This window comes from Trichogramma pretiosum, unplaced genomic scaffold (assembly GCF_000599845.2).
Source record: "Trichogramma pretiosum strain Unisexual culture from Peru unplaced genomic scaffold, Tpre_2.0 scaffold116, whole genome shotgun sequence".
NCBI classification, from domain to species: Eukaryota; Metazoa; Arthropoda; class Insecta; order Hymenoptera; family Trichogrammatidae; genus Trichogramma; species Trichogramma pretiosum.
This window is the reverse complement of record NW_019641661.1, coordinates 111,936-128,911: the sequence shown is the minus strand read 5'-3', so window position 1 is coordinate 128,911 and position 16,976 is coordinate 111,936. Positions and strand designations below refer to the sequence as shown.

The 16,976-nt window shown below is 30.0% G+C and overlaps 2 protein-coding genes across 3 annotated transcripts; one reads left to right on the top strand and one right to left on the bottom strand.

Annotated features, from left to right (window-relative positions):
* Window positions 1-723: 723 nt before the first annotated feature.
* LOC106659969 lies at window positions 724-6,458 on the top strand. 2 transcript variants are annotated; one of them, XM_014382779.2, is made up of 4 exons: window positions 724-911; window positions 970-1,187; window positions 5,731-5,987; window positions 6,052-6,458. In XM_014382779.2, the coding sequence occupies exons 2-4, from the start codon at window positions 1,079-1,081 to the stop codon at window positions 6,316-6,318; spliced, it is 633 nt and encodes a 210-aa protein (XP_014238265.1). In that variant the 5' UTR covers window positions 724-911; window positions 970-1,078; the 3' UTR covers window positions 6,319-6,458. The 2 variants fall into 2 exon arrangements, with proteins under 2 accessions (XP_014238265.1, XP_023315987.1); XM_023460219.1 differs by lacking the exons at window positions 724-911; window positions 970-1,187 and adding an exon at window positions 4,953-5,019.
* Window positions 6,334-16,448, bottom strand: LOC106659962 (transcription factor A, mitochondrial). The gene is made up of 4 exons (XM_014382771.2): window positions 16,134-16,448; window positions 15,028-15,400; window positions 11,222-11,320; window positions 6,334-6,638 (listed from the first exon to the last, which is right to left on the bottom strand). The coding sequence occupies exons 1-4, from the start codon at window positions 16,193-16,195 to the stop codon at window positions 6,441-6,443; spliced, it is 732 nt and encodes a 243-aa protein (XP_014238257.1). The 5' UTR covers window positions 16,196-16,448; the 3' UTR covers window positions 6,334-6,440.
* Window positions 16,449-16,976: the final 528 nt, after the last annotated feature.

Here is a 16,976-nt window from a genome sequence, read left to right as displayed (position 1 = left end):
CGGGGCGAAAACACACCACAGAGGACCAGTATTCTCTACTCGTTAAAAAAAGTTTTTCTGGTCTGTGCTATTTCTGCTGTCAGTTTAGTAAGAAGACTCGTAGAAACATTCTGAGGCCTTAGATTTGTAGGTTTTTTCAAGACCTTTAAATCCTTTTAACCGCAAAGATACAGCCCTTTTACTGCAAAACGACACTTTTTTCATTCATGTGTACATACAGTTTTGTGAATTTTTTATTTGAAGTAGTGGTTCGAAAATTCTATAAAAATTCTCTGAGATACTTTGATAGTCGTGATCACCTCTGATCATATTTAAATCGTGATTCCATAACGGTAACACGGCGAAAAAAAGGCGAAAACTTGATTTTTTGTAAAAATTTTTACGTTTTTTTTTGTTTAAGTAGCCATAACTTTTTTATTACGCAAAAAATCAAAATTTTGAGCTCAGTTTCTAAATCTAATGGGTTAACCCACTAACGCTCAAAGTCCTATAATTTCAGAAAATATAGGCTTAAGCACGGATTATTAGCACGAAATATAGAGCTAAATCTAAAACCTGATCAGGATCAGTTTTACTAAATTAAGCACCTAGTCTGAACCAAAACTGCGCCGGAATTATTTCTAGTCGGGTAGGGGGAGCTTCGGTTAATTCGCTCTCTCCCACCTTGGGTAATCTATGAGTATTCAACTTCCCAAGTGAACATAAAAAGAACTTTTCTTAATCGTCCAAAAACTAGCACCTAAACTATTGTTCATATTCCCAATACTCTGTTTCATACCAGTGAATTGGCCCTAGCAAATTGAATTAGTGTACAATTAAGTTTTTTCAATTCCAATCATCATCATTAATTATTAAGGATAACTATTAATGATTACTTCAGTATTAAACAATGATATAATAATGAATAGAAAGTAATTTACATTTAATTTCAGATATATTTTACAAGTTAACATGAAATTAAATTTATAGACCTGTCTTACTTGCTTGAAACCCAAGAAGATAATTCATAGAACTGAATTAAAAAAGTTTGAAAAAAGCATTATACTAGACAGTTAAAAAAAACATTTTAATTAATACAATGTCAAAACAACATGATAAACGTGAAGCAAGAAGAATGAAAATACTCAACAATTCTAAAGATCGCTGGAATAAAATAAATGGAAGTAGTTCAGAAATATCTTATAAAGGTACTTTTATGGGTTTATTAACTGATAAATAGAAACACATTAAAATTCTCTCTAAATAATTATTGTAATAATATACTCCATAAAAATGGTAGTTGAACTTAATTCATAATTTCCTTTGAAGATATCAAATTTGATAATGATTAATTTAAGTCTAAACACATTTTTAATTATATTTATTAATTAATAATTATTTCATTAATGAATGATTAACCTATAACGGAGTTTACGGTTGCCAGTAGAGAATGTCAAAAATGTTGGAAACTCCACTGTAGAAAAATTGTACTATATTTTTCTAAATTACCTTTATAACCTTGAAATGGAAAAGAAAATACAATTACTTCAAGCACAAAATTAACTTGCATATTAATTGTAATAGTGGTTGTATTAAGCAAGATCTCATAATGCATATTAAGATTCATTTGGAATTAAAATTATGATTATTTTTAATTCAATACATGCCAATATTTCTATAGATTATATAAAAAATTCCAGCTATTGAAATAATATATTTTTCTGTGTACTCAAATGATAAAAAAATTAAAAAGCAAGTACATTAACAATTTAAACAATATAATTCAAGTTCAAGTATGAAAACAAATCGAATTAAAACTAGAAATTCATACACAGCTATTTAAAAAAACCAGTTATAGGTAAAATTTCAATATTAATCACACAATTTAATTTTGAAATTAAAACCCACGTAATTTATAATTCAATTGCTATAAATCCCAAAAATTAAATAAAATCTAAACAAGTAAACAATTAAATAAATAACAGTGCAAATCAGAAAAGTCAAATATAATTACAGTTTAAAATTGTATCTTAAGAACCCTGAAGTATCACACCTGTCAATTATATTATCCAGAATCCATTGTTTATAAAAGCATCATAATTGAAACTTCAGAATCCTCCTCCTTGGTTGAATTTTCTTCTAGGAATTTTATTTGATCTTCATTGATTTTAAATGTTGTTTTTTTAATTGAATTCTTAACTTCCACAGGATTTCATTTCATTTTGGGATTTTTTCAAATTTAGTTCTCTGAATTGAATGGAAATTTACTTTTGGAATTGTATTGTTAAATTTTTAAGAATTTCATTTTCTTATGTTTCACTTTCAACTGTTGTTCTTGAGACAATACCGTGGCCTCGGATTTTACCGACCAAGCTTTGAAAACGTAAATTTAAAAAACCTTTTTTTTTATCGATTTTTGAAAAAAAGCACTGTAGAGCCCCTTCATACTCTTGCTGTGAATAATTATATTAAATTAAATTTCATTTTATTGAGTAGGTTTTTTGGAAAACCGAATCGAAATCTTAAAATCGGAAATAAAAAATTTTGATCCTGTTTTTCGAAAATCGATCTAGAAAAAAAATTATTCAAATTGAAATTTTCAGAACTTACAAGATTGAAATTATCAAATTCAAATTAAAACGAGGCGATAAATAATCATACAGATACAGGTTGTTCCTGCAAATTTCTAAACAAGAAAAAGGCGATTTCATTTTCTGCATCTCAAATTACTTTACAATGTCCCGTCGAATTTTTGATACAAATATTTTATTCTAACAAAATATTTTACAGGATGTCGAATATGGATATCAAGTCGGTCTTCAAAAAATTAAACTCTATTTGAAAAAAGTACATTATATGATGTACATATTTTTGTTCCTTTTTTACCTTGTTACATTATTTTTATGCATAAAATCGAAAATTTGTGTTCTCCTGAAAAACTATGGTAAAAAGGCCAGAAAAAAATTTTTTTTTTTTTCATAAAAAAAATTTCACGTTGAAAAGTTTTAAATTGATATTAATATTCATGATATAATGTTTGGAAGGAAATGTGGTTTTGAAAAATTTGGCTCCATTTTAAATGATACCCTGAACCTCGTTAGCCCAGTTGTAAATAGTTGCATGGATTTCTTCGTGGATTAGCTGCTAGGAAACATCATGGAAAGTACATAAATTTTTCGAGGACAGATAATAGATTCCACGTCGATTTTTGCCAGATTATCCATAAGGATTTCTTCCCGCTACAAATCCCCCTGCCCCCCTTTTGAACGCACCCTGGGGTTGTGAGAATCGAGTTTGGCAAATGATACAAGCAGCCGCTTGTGACAGCTGTGATTCTAAGTGTTGTGGTACAAGTCTGCCAAAGCTCTCAGTGCAGATGACTACATTTCATTATTCATATTATTATTTTGTTTTTTTTGTGGTTATTCACCTTCTTGTTATTACGTAACATTTGCATTTGCCACAGTTTTGTTTCTTACATAAGCTATCTTATAATCTAGTCAAAATATTTTTATTTCATTTCTATCAATCTGTACCTCTATCTTTTTTATTATATTTTTATTATATTTTTTCATACGATATCTATTATATTATTATATAGTCATTGAGTAATATTTATTCAAAAAACAATTTTCAAATTTTCACATTACATTTTAATTTTATATTTGAATACACAAGTAGTTTATTTGCTTCTTTTTCAATTTTGCAACTGTGACGGTGAACTCCCCGTGCTCACCGCCTGCGCGAGCTTCACAAGTCTGGCCAGCTTTGACGATTAACGACGCGCCAGACGAGCGGATGCTCGTCGCCGACCAGAGTCCGGCTAGCTAGATGGGAGGAAAAAGGGCACGAAATTACCTCGAGGTCGTAGGCACGGTTTTCCTCTGAGAGGAGACGCTGACGGGTAGGGTACGGGGACTCCGTTGGCTGCAACACTGCACCTGAAAACGTACCTGCAAACAAGAAAGTCCGCGAGAGAGAGCAGAAAAGAATATGAAGGGTTGTCCGAATAATAACACAAAGAATTAAAGTTAACAATAATATAAGGCTTTATTTAATCTACTCTGAACTGATCATTTACTCGGAGCCGAAGCTCACACACTCACACTTGGTCGCGCACGCGAGCTGCGTTGCCGTTTGAGGGTCGGCGCGGGGCACGATAAGACAATCAAACTACTCACGTTGCTCCTCGCTCACTAGGTTCGCGACCACACGGGTAGACTCCGCGTCGCCGGAATCTCACAAACTCGAGCTGCTCTGCTCACAATCGTCTGTTGGCCACAGAAAATCATATGGTTAATTATGCCAATACATCATATGATTTTTTTCAGCAGGGTACTGATACAATTGAAATAAACTGCATGTATTGTCGATTGATTTGAGAATTAAGCCTGAAAAAGTTTTATTTAAATCCGTTCTCCGTAAATTCTTTTAATTTAAATTAAATTTTTTTTATTAATTCTTAAAAAGGGAAATAAAAATTTTTTCAATTTCAAGCCTCCTTTGAGCACTTAAGTGATTGAATTATTTGAGCACTGATTTCCAAAGACTAGCAGTTTAACTTCAATGTAAGAAAAAAAACGTTAAAATTCATCGATTAATCGCATAGTTACTTTGTAAAGGTTAAAATGTTTCTTTTCTTTTTTTAAAAATTTAATTAAAGATTTTTACAAAGTTAAAGCTAAAGTTGTTTTGCGAATATATAATTAGTGATTAAAACAAAAAGAGCAGCAAAAATTCAATTTTTATCAGCAATTATAAATAGAAATAGGAACGATACTTGTTTTTTATTTGAAAACTCTGCCAATGTTTGGCAGCGGTTTTTTTATGTTTCAGGCATTCGAAAAACTCTTTAATTTATAGTAGATATCGTTTTTGGGAAATGGGATGGTTCCCATTTTACGGAAATTGTTGGAGGTTTTTTTTGTGATCTATTCCAAAAACTATTGCCCTTTCAACTTTTTTTATAAACTCAAATATTTTCGAGATAAAAAATGAACCTTACGCTTTTTATTGGTTTCCGCAACATTAATTTTTCAAGTAAGCATTAAATTAGTTGGATAAAAAAATTAATTCGTTACCATCGGACTGAAACTTTTGGTGGTTGTTTATTCAAGTCATCCCCGATTGACCCTTAACATTTCAGCCTAGATCCGCGTGCCAATTCTCCAGGAGTTTCAATCCGAAAATTGATATTTTAATACGGTTCTTATCAGAGGCTGACGAAATTTGAGAATGAAATGACTATAACTTGATAAATTATGTTACGAGGGACATGAAAAACTATTCATAAGAAGACTAAATCATTTCGAATAGGGCATTAAAAAATATAGTGCTTCGTGCTTTCAACGAAAACGATTCGTTGAAGTATTCAACGATCAAAGTATAAAATCATGGTATTTTGGCTTATGTCGCTTTCTAACCCACTTCTAGCTCGCGCATAAGCCAGCTGCGCATGCCGAAAGTACTCAAAAAGGTACTGTCGTTATAATGATCACCCAACTACCTTAAAGCCTCGAACGTAGAAAAAATCGCATTTTCAATCAGTGCAAAATTCCGTTATTCTGAGTACTCACGAGTTCAGAAGAAATGAGTAAATTGCTGATTAAAATCTTAGCAATATATCATTAGACAACGAACTATTATAAGACTCTGCTCAAATCTATCTGAATCTGTAACATTCAGATATGAATATGATTTTTGTAACCACGATTGTTAAAAATAAATAATACTTAAATTATCTCATTACAGATAGTGTTCTTGTCAAAGATGTACCTAAATTACCAGAAACAGTTTTTGGACGCCCTTTACCAGATGACGAGATTCATGATTGTGATGTTTTTGAAGTAGTTTCAGATGAAGTACAGACGATTACTGAAGAAAATCAAAACCGTTCACTTTTAATGTCATTTTTACAATCATATTACATAAAACATGATTTGTTTCTTAGCATTTTTATTGCTGGTTTTATGAGTTACGTTTTCATCAAATGGAAATCTTTATACAAGGTAAACACTTAAATAATATGTCTTTATTTTGATTGTGATTCATTTTTTTTATTACAACTTACAGATCTTCACTGTGTTGTACTATATTGTTTTCATTATGAAAGAGTGCAAAGATTTAGAAATGAAGAAACAGGGAGCGGACAAATACAAAACTTTTATTTTATACTTCGGCCTGACCGAGAATCGATTATTCCCGATTTTGAAAGATATGATGATTATCAGCAATTTTATACGCTATCAGTGTTCAATTTATATTCTAAGCTTAATCCTTGCACAGAAAACTTTAGAAATTTTTATAAATAATCATGAATTTTTGTCTTTTAATATTTGAAGAAAATAAATATAATTAATGACTATAAAATTATTTTATTATTTATATAGGTTCAACAATGTAACAATAAAAAGTTATTTTAAGTTTTCTGAGCTCTTCAAGGCTTCACATTTAATAGTAAATTAATCTTTTTTTTTCAATTTTCTGAGTGAGTTTATTTTCTTTAGAATATCATCGTTACCTTCAGATATCATTTTTTTTTCCCACATCATCATTTTTTCTTTATATAGAGTTAAAGCTTGATTAGCTTCATCTTCGTACAATTTTTTAATGTGATAAGGTGTGCTTTTCCATTTTTCCCCTACGCTCTTCAACCATTCCTGTAAATTCATTTCATTTTATTAAATTATTTATCAAATTATTTATTAATTAATTATTATTTTTCATTTTGATATTTTATGCCTACTCCTTTTTATGATTGAAAAACATAAAAATATAAATTCATTAACTTAAACCATTTTTTAAGCAAATATTTTCAGATCCTCATTCCATTCAAAACTTATAATTCTAAAAAATTGCTTATTTTTAAAATAGTACTTTACGATAAAAGTGTCTCCATGGCACGAGTATCGCACGACATTTTATAGCACTGGGCTAATTTCACATTTATGACCCTTTTTTTGAGTCATGAGTCGCACTTTCTGGTAGCTCGAAGTGAGGTTAACACACGAGTATAATAATATAATCATGCTTCAGAAATAAATCACAGCAAAATCTCTTGGCGTCGGGTTGACCGATTGGGCTGAAAGTATTCAGGGCTTGTTTTACATGTTAATAGGAGTTTCTTTGTACACTTTTAGCCCTCTAGGTGCCTTAGAAACAAAGATATAGTCATAGGAAGGTTGAAAAACGACGTTACATTAATTTTTTTTCGTGCTATTTCTATCTTTGTACACCTGAACGTTGCGTAATTTTGCTGCTATTGAGACGAACAAGTAACCAATCTTTTTGTATTTTAAAGACCTTTTTAACCATATAAGTTTGTTAGGGCTTTCTAAATTTTTATTGAAGTTACAATATAAAACGTCTAAACTTTTGTGTCGCGATCGAAACTATATTTGTTATTATATTTTCGGTTTGATAAGAGTTACACATGCTAGACAAACTTGAACCTCAATGATAGTTATATAGTCTCAAAGGGCATAAAATTACCTTTAATTTGGTGTATGTAAAAAGTTTTTATGTCCTCTAGAACCGAAGATACAGCTGTTTGAAGTTTTATTGAAAATTCAAGTACTAACTCTGTGAATTTATCATAGACCGGATATGGTAAGATCATCACAGAATTGAATCTTGAATTTTCAGTAAAACTTCAAACAGCTGTATCTTCGGTTCTAGAGGACTTGAAAACTTTTTACATACACCAAATTAAAGGTAATTTTATGCTCTTCAAGACCATATAACTATCATTTGGGTTCAAGTTTGTCTAGCATGTGTAACTCTTATCAAACCGAAAATATAATAACAAATGTAGTTTCGATCGCGACACGAAAGTTTAGACGTTTTATATTGTAACTTCAATAAAAATTTAGAAAGCCCTATACAAACTTATATGGTTAAAAAGGTCTTTAAAATACAAAAAGATTGGTTACTTGTTCGTCTCAATAGCAGCAAAATTACGCAACGTTCAGGTGTACAAAGATAGAAATAGCACGAAAAAAAATTAATGTAACGTCGTTTTTCAACCTTCCTATGACTATATCTTTGTTTCTAAGGCACTTAGAGGGCTAAAATTTTACAAAGAAACTCCTGTTAACATGTAAAACAAGTCCTGAATACATTCAGCCCAATCGGTCTACCCGACGTCGAGAGACTTTGCTGTGATTTATTTCTGAAGCATGATTATATTGTTTTTACGAAATTCAAACTTCAAGCTTCATGCGTTAACTGAAGATATCATTTGTATGCGCCTACTTCACGGCTTTTCTCTTTTTTTTGAGTTATACTAACGTTCTATTGCTATTAGAAAGCGATCGGCGACAAAAGGGGTTTTTCACTCCGCCATAGTGTGGGTCTCCCCACCCCTCATCTTAACTGAAATCGAATCGATTTGAGGCATTTTTTGTACTTCAAATGGTATCTTCAAAACGGCCTACAGGGTGTAAAAAATCTTAGAGAACTTTCTCTTTAATTACTCGTTTGATTTGGATAGGCCAATGACTGTAGTCTAGGTACTCGTTAAAGCAATCAATTTTTTCCGTCATTTTAGATGTTATGCTAAAAAGCGTCTGGCAACTCGATTTTGACTCCAACTTATTCCAAATATTTACATAATAACGTACAAAAATATTTATCTTAAAATATTTATTTTGTTTTTTTTTTTCAAAGTCATTTTGCGGGCGCTACAGTTACAAAAAAGTCCTTACTAAAGCTTAATTTTAAGTTAAATAGTGGTTTTATTATATGTAGAGCGCTTAAAATGACCTTGAAAAAATGAAATACATGTTCAATGTAAAATTTTCCGATCTTTTCAAATCTGCAATAAAAAAAGGAGGTTTCCATTTGAAAAATCGATTTTTGGTTCGCTGTAGCGTAGAGATTATATTCAAGGTCACCATTGAAGTTTCGGTAAAAAAATCCGTCGCATATGATGTTTTTTATTTTTTTCCCCGCTTATTTTCGGAGATTTCCAAGGGTTTCTATATTTACTCCTCACCTCGTATAAAAAAATTCATCAAATATTCATAGTCATATTCATTAAATATTAAATATTCAAAATTTTACAGTAAAACAATTGAAGTTCATAGAAATTTTTGAGTCCGATTTAAAAAAAAAAAAAAAGCTATAGTAATATCATATTAGTGCTATAGTAATACTACTATAAAAAAATGATTATAACAGTACTATAAAAGTACTATACAGTACTATTATAGTACTTTTTATTTAGAAATCGAAATCAAAAATTTTGAGGATCCAAGCACTTTTTTCAGCTTCACTGCGTAATACATAGGATTTAAAAAATGTGTATCCCCTTAGGTAGAGTCAATTTCAACGAGACATTTTACATATCTACGAACGTTATATTCCAAACGATCTACAGGCCACAAAATAATCGTTCAGAACACTTCTTTAATTTGTCTTGAAAAAAAGGACTTTGCGATAGTTATATTTGATTTGATGTTTGATTTGGACAAATAAACTGCTGTAAATCAGGTACATAATTGAATAATCCATTTTTTCTGGTGTATGTGGTGTTACGCTTGAATACGACTGTGAATTCGAAATTGACTTGAACCTATTCGTAATGTAAGGGCCGATTCTCAGTGTAGTCAAATGACTATAACAATTTTTACTGCAAATATGAATAACGTGTTGCACGTGTAAATGCTCAGGTCACTATGAATTATATTTCTTTTTAAACATTCGGAGAATTTCTAACAAAAAAGTTCTCTTGCATTCTCACTTTTGAATTACTCTGTACGGAGCTGAGAATTATTTTAGTATTTGCAATAATCATGAACTTTGGGCAATATTCAAAAAATTTCAACTTTGGGTCTTTCAAAAATAATGATGGACAGTCCCAAAAATTCTAATAAAATTTGCGAATATTTTAGATATTGGAAACAAGTTTTTCATATTTGCAGAAATTTTTTTTTTTTTTTTAATAATTCTACGTTCCTAAGAATTACCCATATGATCTTAAACTTAAAATTTCCAAGCGATCAGAAAAAAATCGTGTTGATCAAAATCAACGGAGATATAAGCATTTGACTATTGACGAAATTTCAATAAAAAATGTTGTAGCCATAATTTTGTCGAGGAATGTAGGGTAAACCGTCCAGTGAATGGCCACCCACCAGTGAATGACCGCTCGATGAATCATTACTTATAAATTGAATACACGAATGTTAATTCAATTTATAATATTTTCACAACATTAAGCTATGTTATACGTAGAGTTTTAGTCAACTTTTGACTGATACAAATTGTATTATCTACAAATAAATGAATATAGAAATTCTTTTGGTGGTTATTAATTAGATGAGGCGTCGATTTACATAAAACCAGAAAATGACCAAATTTTTAAGAATATAATCATATACAGGTTAGGTTTGCCAATAATCTACTTCTACTAATTTTTGCATAAAATCAATTTAAACAGAACCATTTGACCAATACTGTACCAATAACAATGATTTATGATTAGATTCGATTATTAAAACAAAAGGCAACGTTTAATTTCGATAAAACCTTGTAGAAAAGTATATTGGGCATTCACTGGTTATCGCCTGGTTATTTATTGGAGAAAGTTGTCATTCACTAGCGTTTTCGTGGTGACTCATAAAATAGTCATTTTTAATAATATTAACGATGTTAAGATGATTTTTAAATATTTTTAATCGATACATCATTTAATCAGCTACGCGAAGAACAATTCAGTCTTTTTTTTTTTAATTGCAACCTCTAAATTTTCCTAGATATTCAAACATTGAAAAATAACAATTCGGTCATTCAGTGGACAATTTATCATATTTTCATATAATATTACCCGCTGCCTATCATTCACATAGAATTCAAGCGTGATCAATTACGGAGTCTCGCATTTCGAAATATATCTAGAGAAAATATCTTAACTGTTACAATTGCATTTGTAGCCTTATACTTTGAATGTTATTTATAATGAAAGAAGCTACATTATATTTGTGTACATGCCACTGTAGCTTTTTTGGAACTTCAAAAAATGCTAAAAGAGAAAGAAAATCTTTTCCAACAATTCAATCATTTTTTTCTCGATTAAAAACCCTCTTCATTCCCTCAAATAAACTAACTGTTACACTTTTCGATTAAACAGAAGGTGAGTGATTTATTTTATTGATGCCATCATAGTCGATCATATCAAAATTTTCATATTTAAAATTTTTATGTGATTTATTATTATCTACTTTATGGAAAATTTACTTACACTATATTTGATGCCTTTGTTTCTCTCAAGGTTTTGCTCGGTCATAAATTTAATGAATGAAGACATGGGCTTTTTAGGTTTTCCTAAGCCAGTCATTTTCTGAAAAAAGATTACGAATTATAATATTTTGATCGTTTTCGGATACTTATATTGTTGTATCTAAAAAAATATTTAAAATATTTTTGAGCGTAAAATTCAGGTTTTAGTTTTGTGTTTGAACATAAATTAGGTATTTAAAGAAGTATCAGATAAAAATTTTTATCCCCGATCTGTTGGACTATAGTGTTGACTGTTTAACTTCATACATAAAATCAAATTTTTTATAATCCCTTTTACCAATAGTGAACTAGTATAAGTTTGAATGGTGAGATGCATAATAAATCATTTAATTTTAACGCCATTTGGTTTATTATCTTTTTAGTTAAATACTATACTCTTTCAGCTATACTATGAAACAGCATATTTTTGCTATTTTAGCATTTTGGCAATGTGCGCGGGGTTCACATCAGAGTTTTTAAGATAGAAACCTCTGGTAGGGACCATAATTTTAGAAAAATATTCTTTATATCATCAAGTTTTCTGGAATTTTGTATTTAGACCATTATTTCAGTTCAACTATCCAATATATGCTTAATAACACCTATAAATTTTCTTATTTTCTGCTCTTTTCACCGCTGTTGGCGTACAAACTTTTGTAAAAAAAATTTTAACTTAAATAAAAATTCTAAAAAACTCAGTCTATAGGGGATATTTTTCTACAGATTTTAAAAACTAAACTTTCCAGGATAAGCAAAGTAAATAATTTGTACTTCATATATCATATTTTTATCTACGCATCACTACTGACCCACACGTAATCCGTCCTAGACGCCTGAATGACTCAGTACGTAAAGGCATCAGGCCTTTTGCCTGCTGAATCTGAGAGTGTCGTTAGGGCTCGGGTTATATTTTATTATTCATAAGGATATTAATAATATAATATAATATTAATTAATAATAATTAACGGAAACAATCCTGAGTATGCATCTGAATGAAAAATCAAGGAAACAGTCCTGTCAGCAACTAGGTTGTTATATTGAGTTTAAATTTTCTCAGCATTTTGCAACTGGGGTTGCCAATAGCTATAGGTCCATGGCTGGCTAGTCCGCCTTTCGAAGCGTGGAAAACCCCCAATCGCGTTGCACAGCGACCGGGGTTGGATCCAAGAAAGATGAAAAACCAGTGGTAATGCACACAATGTAGATGGGTCCATGAACCCCTAAACGTCGCATATCACTATCCGACAAATTGGGGTTGTATGGAAATGACCAACCACCGATGTGGCAGAAATGCCTAGCCCCGGCCATCACCAAAGTAATGTCTAACGACGGTTCCGGTGAGGTGCCACAAAAAGGGGCGAAAGGAAAAAAAACACAATCCTTCCTGTCATTTTAGATGCGCATGTGACATATTTTATCATTTGCATATTCACACGAGCAATCAACACCTTTACTCTATTACTTTTACTTCTGCTGAGTTAGTACTACGCTGCTTCTGTAGAGGGGCTAAATTTTTGTTTATCTTGTGATTTCAAAATTTTAACACCAGAGGCAACCCTATAACAGCATTAGTAGCAATAAAAGCGAATTATAGCCAATTGTGAATGCACTTAGATGACCAAATTGAATTTTAGAACGGAAAAATTAATGTCAGAAATGAAAAATCAATTGAGATTTAATTAGGGTAGCAAAACAATGGTAAAATTACTTCAATAATCGAAAGCAACAGTAGCAATTAGCACATATTGCTCTTTGTCGATTTTAGATACATGAAATCTTTATAACGACGTTTCTCCACGAAAAATAACACGTTAATGTGTTTAATTAAATAGAGAAGTGATAATCTTAGTAGGGAAGCGTCGAGAAGTACATAAATCATGTGTTGAAGGATTAAAATTTTAGAAAATGATACTTCGCGTGTTTGGGTTTCTTAAATAGAAAAACTAACTAATTCAATAAACAAATTGCAGATAAAGAGACAGAAGTTTTTCGACAAAGATATTTTGACAATAAAATAATTTAGTGAAGTAATTTTGACCAGGTTAGAAGCCTGAAAAATCTCAACTTTATTTTGGGACTTACATATACTGCTCGGTTACCATAGGAGGAGGGAAGGGGTATTGCTTATACTTTCAAGAATCATTTCTTAAAATTTGTTCTATTCGCTAGACTTTAAGAATCATTTTGATACCTTTGTTTAGCACATGGTTAAATAATACTTTATAGCACTGCGTGGCATAAGTTCACATTTGTGGCACGCTTTTCGGTGGCATAAGTCGCACATTCGGGCACCGCTGCGTTCGCATCGCACTCGCATAAGCTCGTGCGCTAACCTCACTTCGCGTTACCAAAAAGTGCGACTTATGCATCAGAAAAGGGGGCATAAATGTGAACTTAGCACAGTGCTATAAAATGTTGTACGATACTCGTGACATAGGGGACACTTCGGCTCAGCTATTAGGAGCTCGCTGCGCTCGGGCCCTAAACTACGCCGTGCCAAAAAGTGTTACTTATGCCACTAGAATGGTAAAGTACTATTACGGCACTGTGCGACAAGTTCGCATTTGTCACGCTTTCCACTTAATTGGTTTTCAGCAAATATTCCCCATCTCACTATGATTTTAATTATTAATAACAAGCTCGAATTCATTATTAATGAATCATTAATAGGAGTTTCCAAGTTTATCTATGAAAAGTGAATTATCTTTAAAAAACACTAATTTGCCTTCATCAACAAAATTAATGATAATTCTTAAATTTGGATAATTAAATTAACTATTTATTCTCAGACGCAACATTTTTCCTGCAATAGGGTTTCATAAAGTCTAAATAAGCTTTAAAAGTCTTATAAATGTCCGGATTTTGTACTCCTAATTAATGATTTTTAAAATTTCTAAAACCTTGTGGAAATTCGATTTTTTTGTCAAAAGTTTTTTTTTCATTTTTTTTCTATACTGTTCACATGGTTGCCCATATAGTTTCAGTGACTTTTAGTAAGCATTGATACTAATCAAAAATGTTTTTAAAGCTATTAAAAATTTTCATCAACACTTAATAACTCTTTAAAATAATTAAAGTAGCTAGTAAACATTTTTTTAATTTAATATGCAGTTGCCATATCCATCAAAATATTTTGAAAATCAAATAACATGTTTCACATAGATTTTAAAAATTCATTTATATCGATTACAGTTTTAGTAAAGTTTTATAAACTCTTCAAAATCATTGAACAAAATCTGTATATTTATAAGACTTAATAAGACTTATTCAAACTCTTGAAGAGTTTTTGAGAAATAGTGTGAAGATGAATTTTGGTAGGGGTTAATTGTGTCGAAATTCTTATGACTCAAGCATCCCATAATCTATAATTAATACTAGTATGACCTACACATTCATTGGATTGCTGATAGCACATTCTTTCAATTACTGATAGCACATTCATTATTTTTATTGCTTTTCAAAAATCATTGTTATATTACAATACAGAATTTTTAGATGTTGGAAATTATTGTGGAAGATATTCTATTGCTTTATTACAAATTCAGTTTATTACCCAGAATAAAATGGCATTATTTTGTTTCGGGTAAAAAATTGTTGTAACATCTGATAAATAATTTACAACCTATTAACATTATCAATGACACTATGTTTGTTCATGAATTTTTCTTCTAACCACAGGCTATTTAGTCATAATATATATAATAATTAGTATGTATTATAATTTTGTCAATCTTTTTTATATCCAAAGCTATTAATAAAAAAATTACCTTGTTTAATTCAGTGAGTTCTTCAGAAAATTTCTGGTCTTCTTTTTTTTTTTTTATAACATCACGTTGTTCTTGAGTTAAACTTTGTTTGTAAGCTTTTACATTTTGATTGTAAGACATAATTTCTAGAGAATATTGTTCTTGAAGTGCTTTTTTTTTCTGTGGGTCAATATTAGACCATTCTTGAGCTGCTAACTTAACGACTTGATGTGGTTTCAAGTGTTCTTTATCACGAGTAATGGCCAATCTTGTGTTTTGAAGAAATTTAAAATATGGGTTTAAAGGACGTTTTGGAGGTATTGGTAAATTCAATGTTTTATAAAATTTATATGATATAAAGGATTTTTGGGACAAATCACCATTGACTTTTTTCCTGAAAAATATTTACAATGTATTAATATCATTCTATATCCCTTATTTTATCTCTTAAAAAGCTATTGTCTTTAAATTTTATGGTTCCAATATTGTCTATAAATTATTATAATATTTCAAATATGAAACAAGATTTTGACAAGGTTAAGAGAGGATTAAAGATACTATAAAAGAAGTATGCATGTATTTTACAAAACAAACATAAATTATGATCATTTCTAGATTAATTTGAACTATTGACTGTCATTTTTCAGAAATAATAAGTTATTGGTTTGGACTACAAAATTAAATGCCTTAATATTGTTTTGTGAACCTTTTTCCTATAAAAATCTAATTGAATTAATCTGGCTATATATGAAATTTTGTATTTCTCATGTAAAAATTGATTAGATCCACAACATTGATTTATAAAAATAACACCAATTGTTTTACTTTTTATCTGTTTCTTATGATTTTAAAAAATATCTAAAAGAAGATATACACTGCTGACTTATTATACATTTTTATAATAAATGCAAATTGAGACAACATTAATCATTTATGGAATGAAGTATATAATAATATTCCCGTAGACCAATTAATATGTAAAATATATGAAAATATGAAAAAATATATAAAAGTATGTATATATTTATATTTGTATATTAAAACATTATGACTAAAAAAAGTATGAAAAATTTATATCAATGCAGTGTATTGAAAAGTACTCTAAAATACACAAAAAATTTCCTCACCTAAAAAATGAAAATTCTGATTTTTGGTTACCCATTAGTAACCTCTTTGTGAGTGTAATCATTGTTGTTTCTTAACGAGTACAATTGAAACGATTCAAATTTTTCGTTAAACTGTAAAACGTTTAGGTAAGTGAAAAATTAACATACTCTAAAATAGGATTTTTCGAGGGTAAACAGATACATTAGCCATTAATGTACACACTACGCTCAAATTCATGAATAATTTTGATGAGTTCGTTGACATACAAACAAGCATACTGTTATGACCTAAACACGAAAATGATTAAGAATTGTGAACTGCAAAGAATTTAACCCTTATGATACAAAAAAATAGAAAATTGCAGCCAAAAATTAAAATCCTAAGTAAATTATGAATTCGTTGTAGAAGATCCTACAAGGGAATCAAAGTCAAAGTAAGTTAACAATTAAATCGAAAAACATAAATATTCAAAATTAAAAAAAATTAAAGAAAGTTTCAAAAAGATAATCTAACCACTTAAAATCTTCAGAATCATTTCTAGGTGTAATTTTTCTTTCCGAAATGATATATTTCACTTTTTTTAATTTTGAATAATCGTTTTTTAATAAAATTGGTAATTGCTTGGGTTTTACTGCTTTTTTGGACATTTTTGCTGTTCAATTTTTAGTTTACTTGTATTTTTAACTTTTTTTATGATTTTTGTTGGCGTTTCCCGTTCATTTATTAGCTCTAGATTAGGTATTATTTTTATTATGTATTTAATTTTACTCGGTTTTGTTAATTCTATATAATTCTGGAGTGAAGGGATACTGATCATTGAAATCATTGTCGACGGCATGGGACCAGCAGTGCTCTAAATTTTT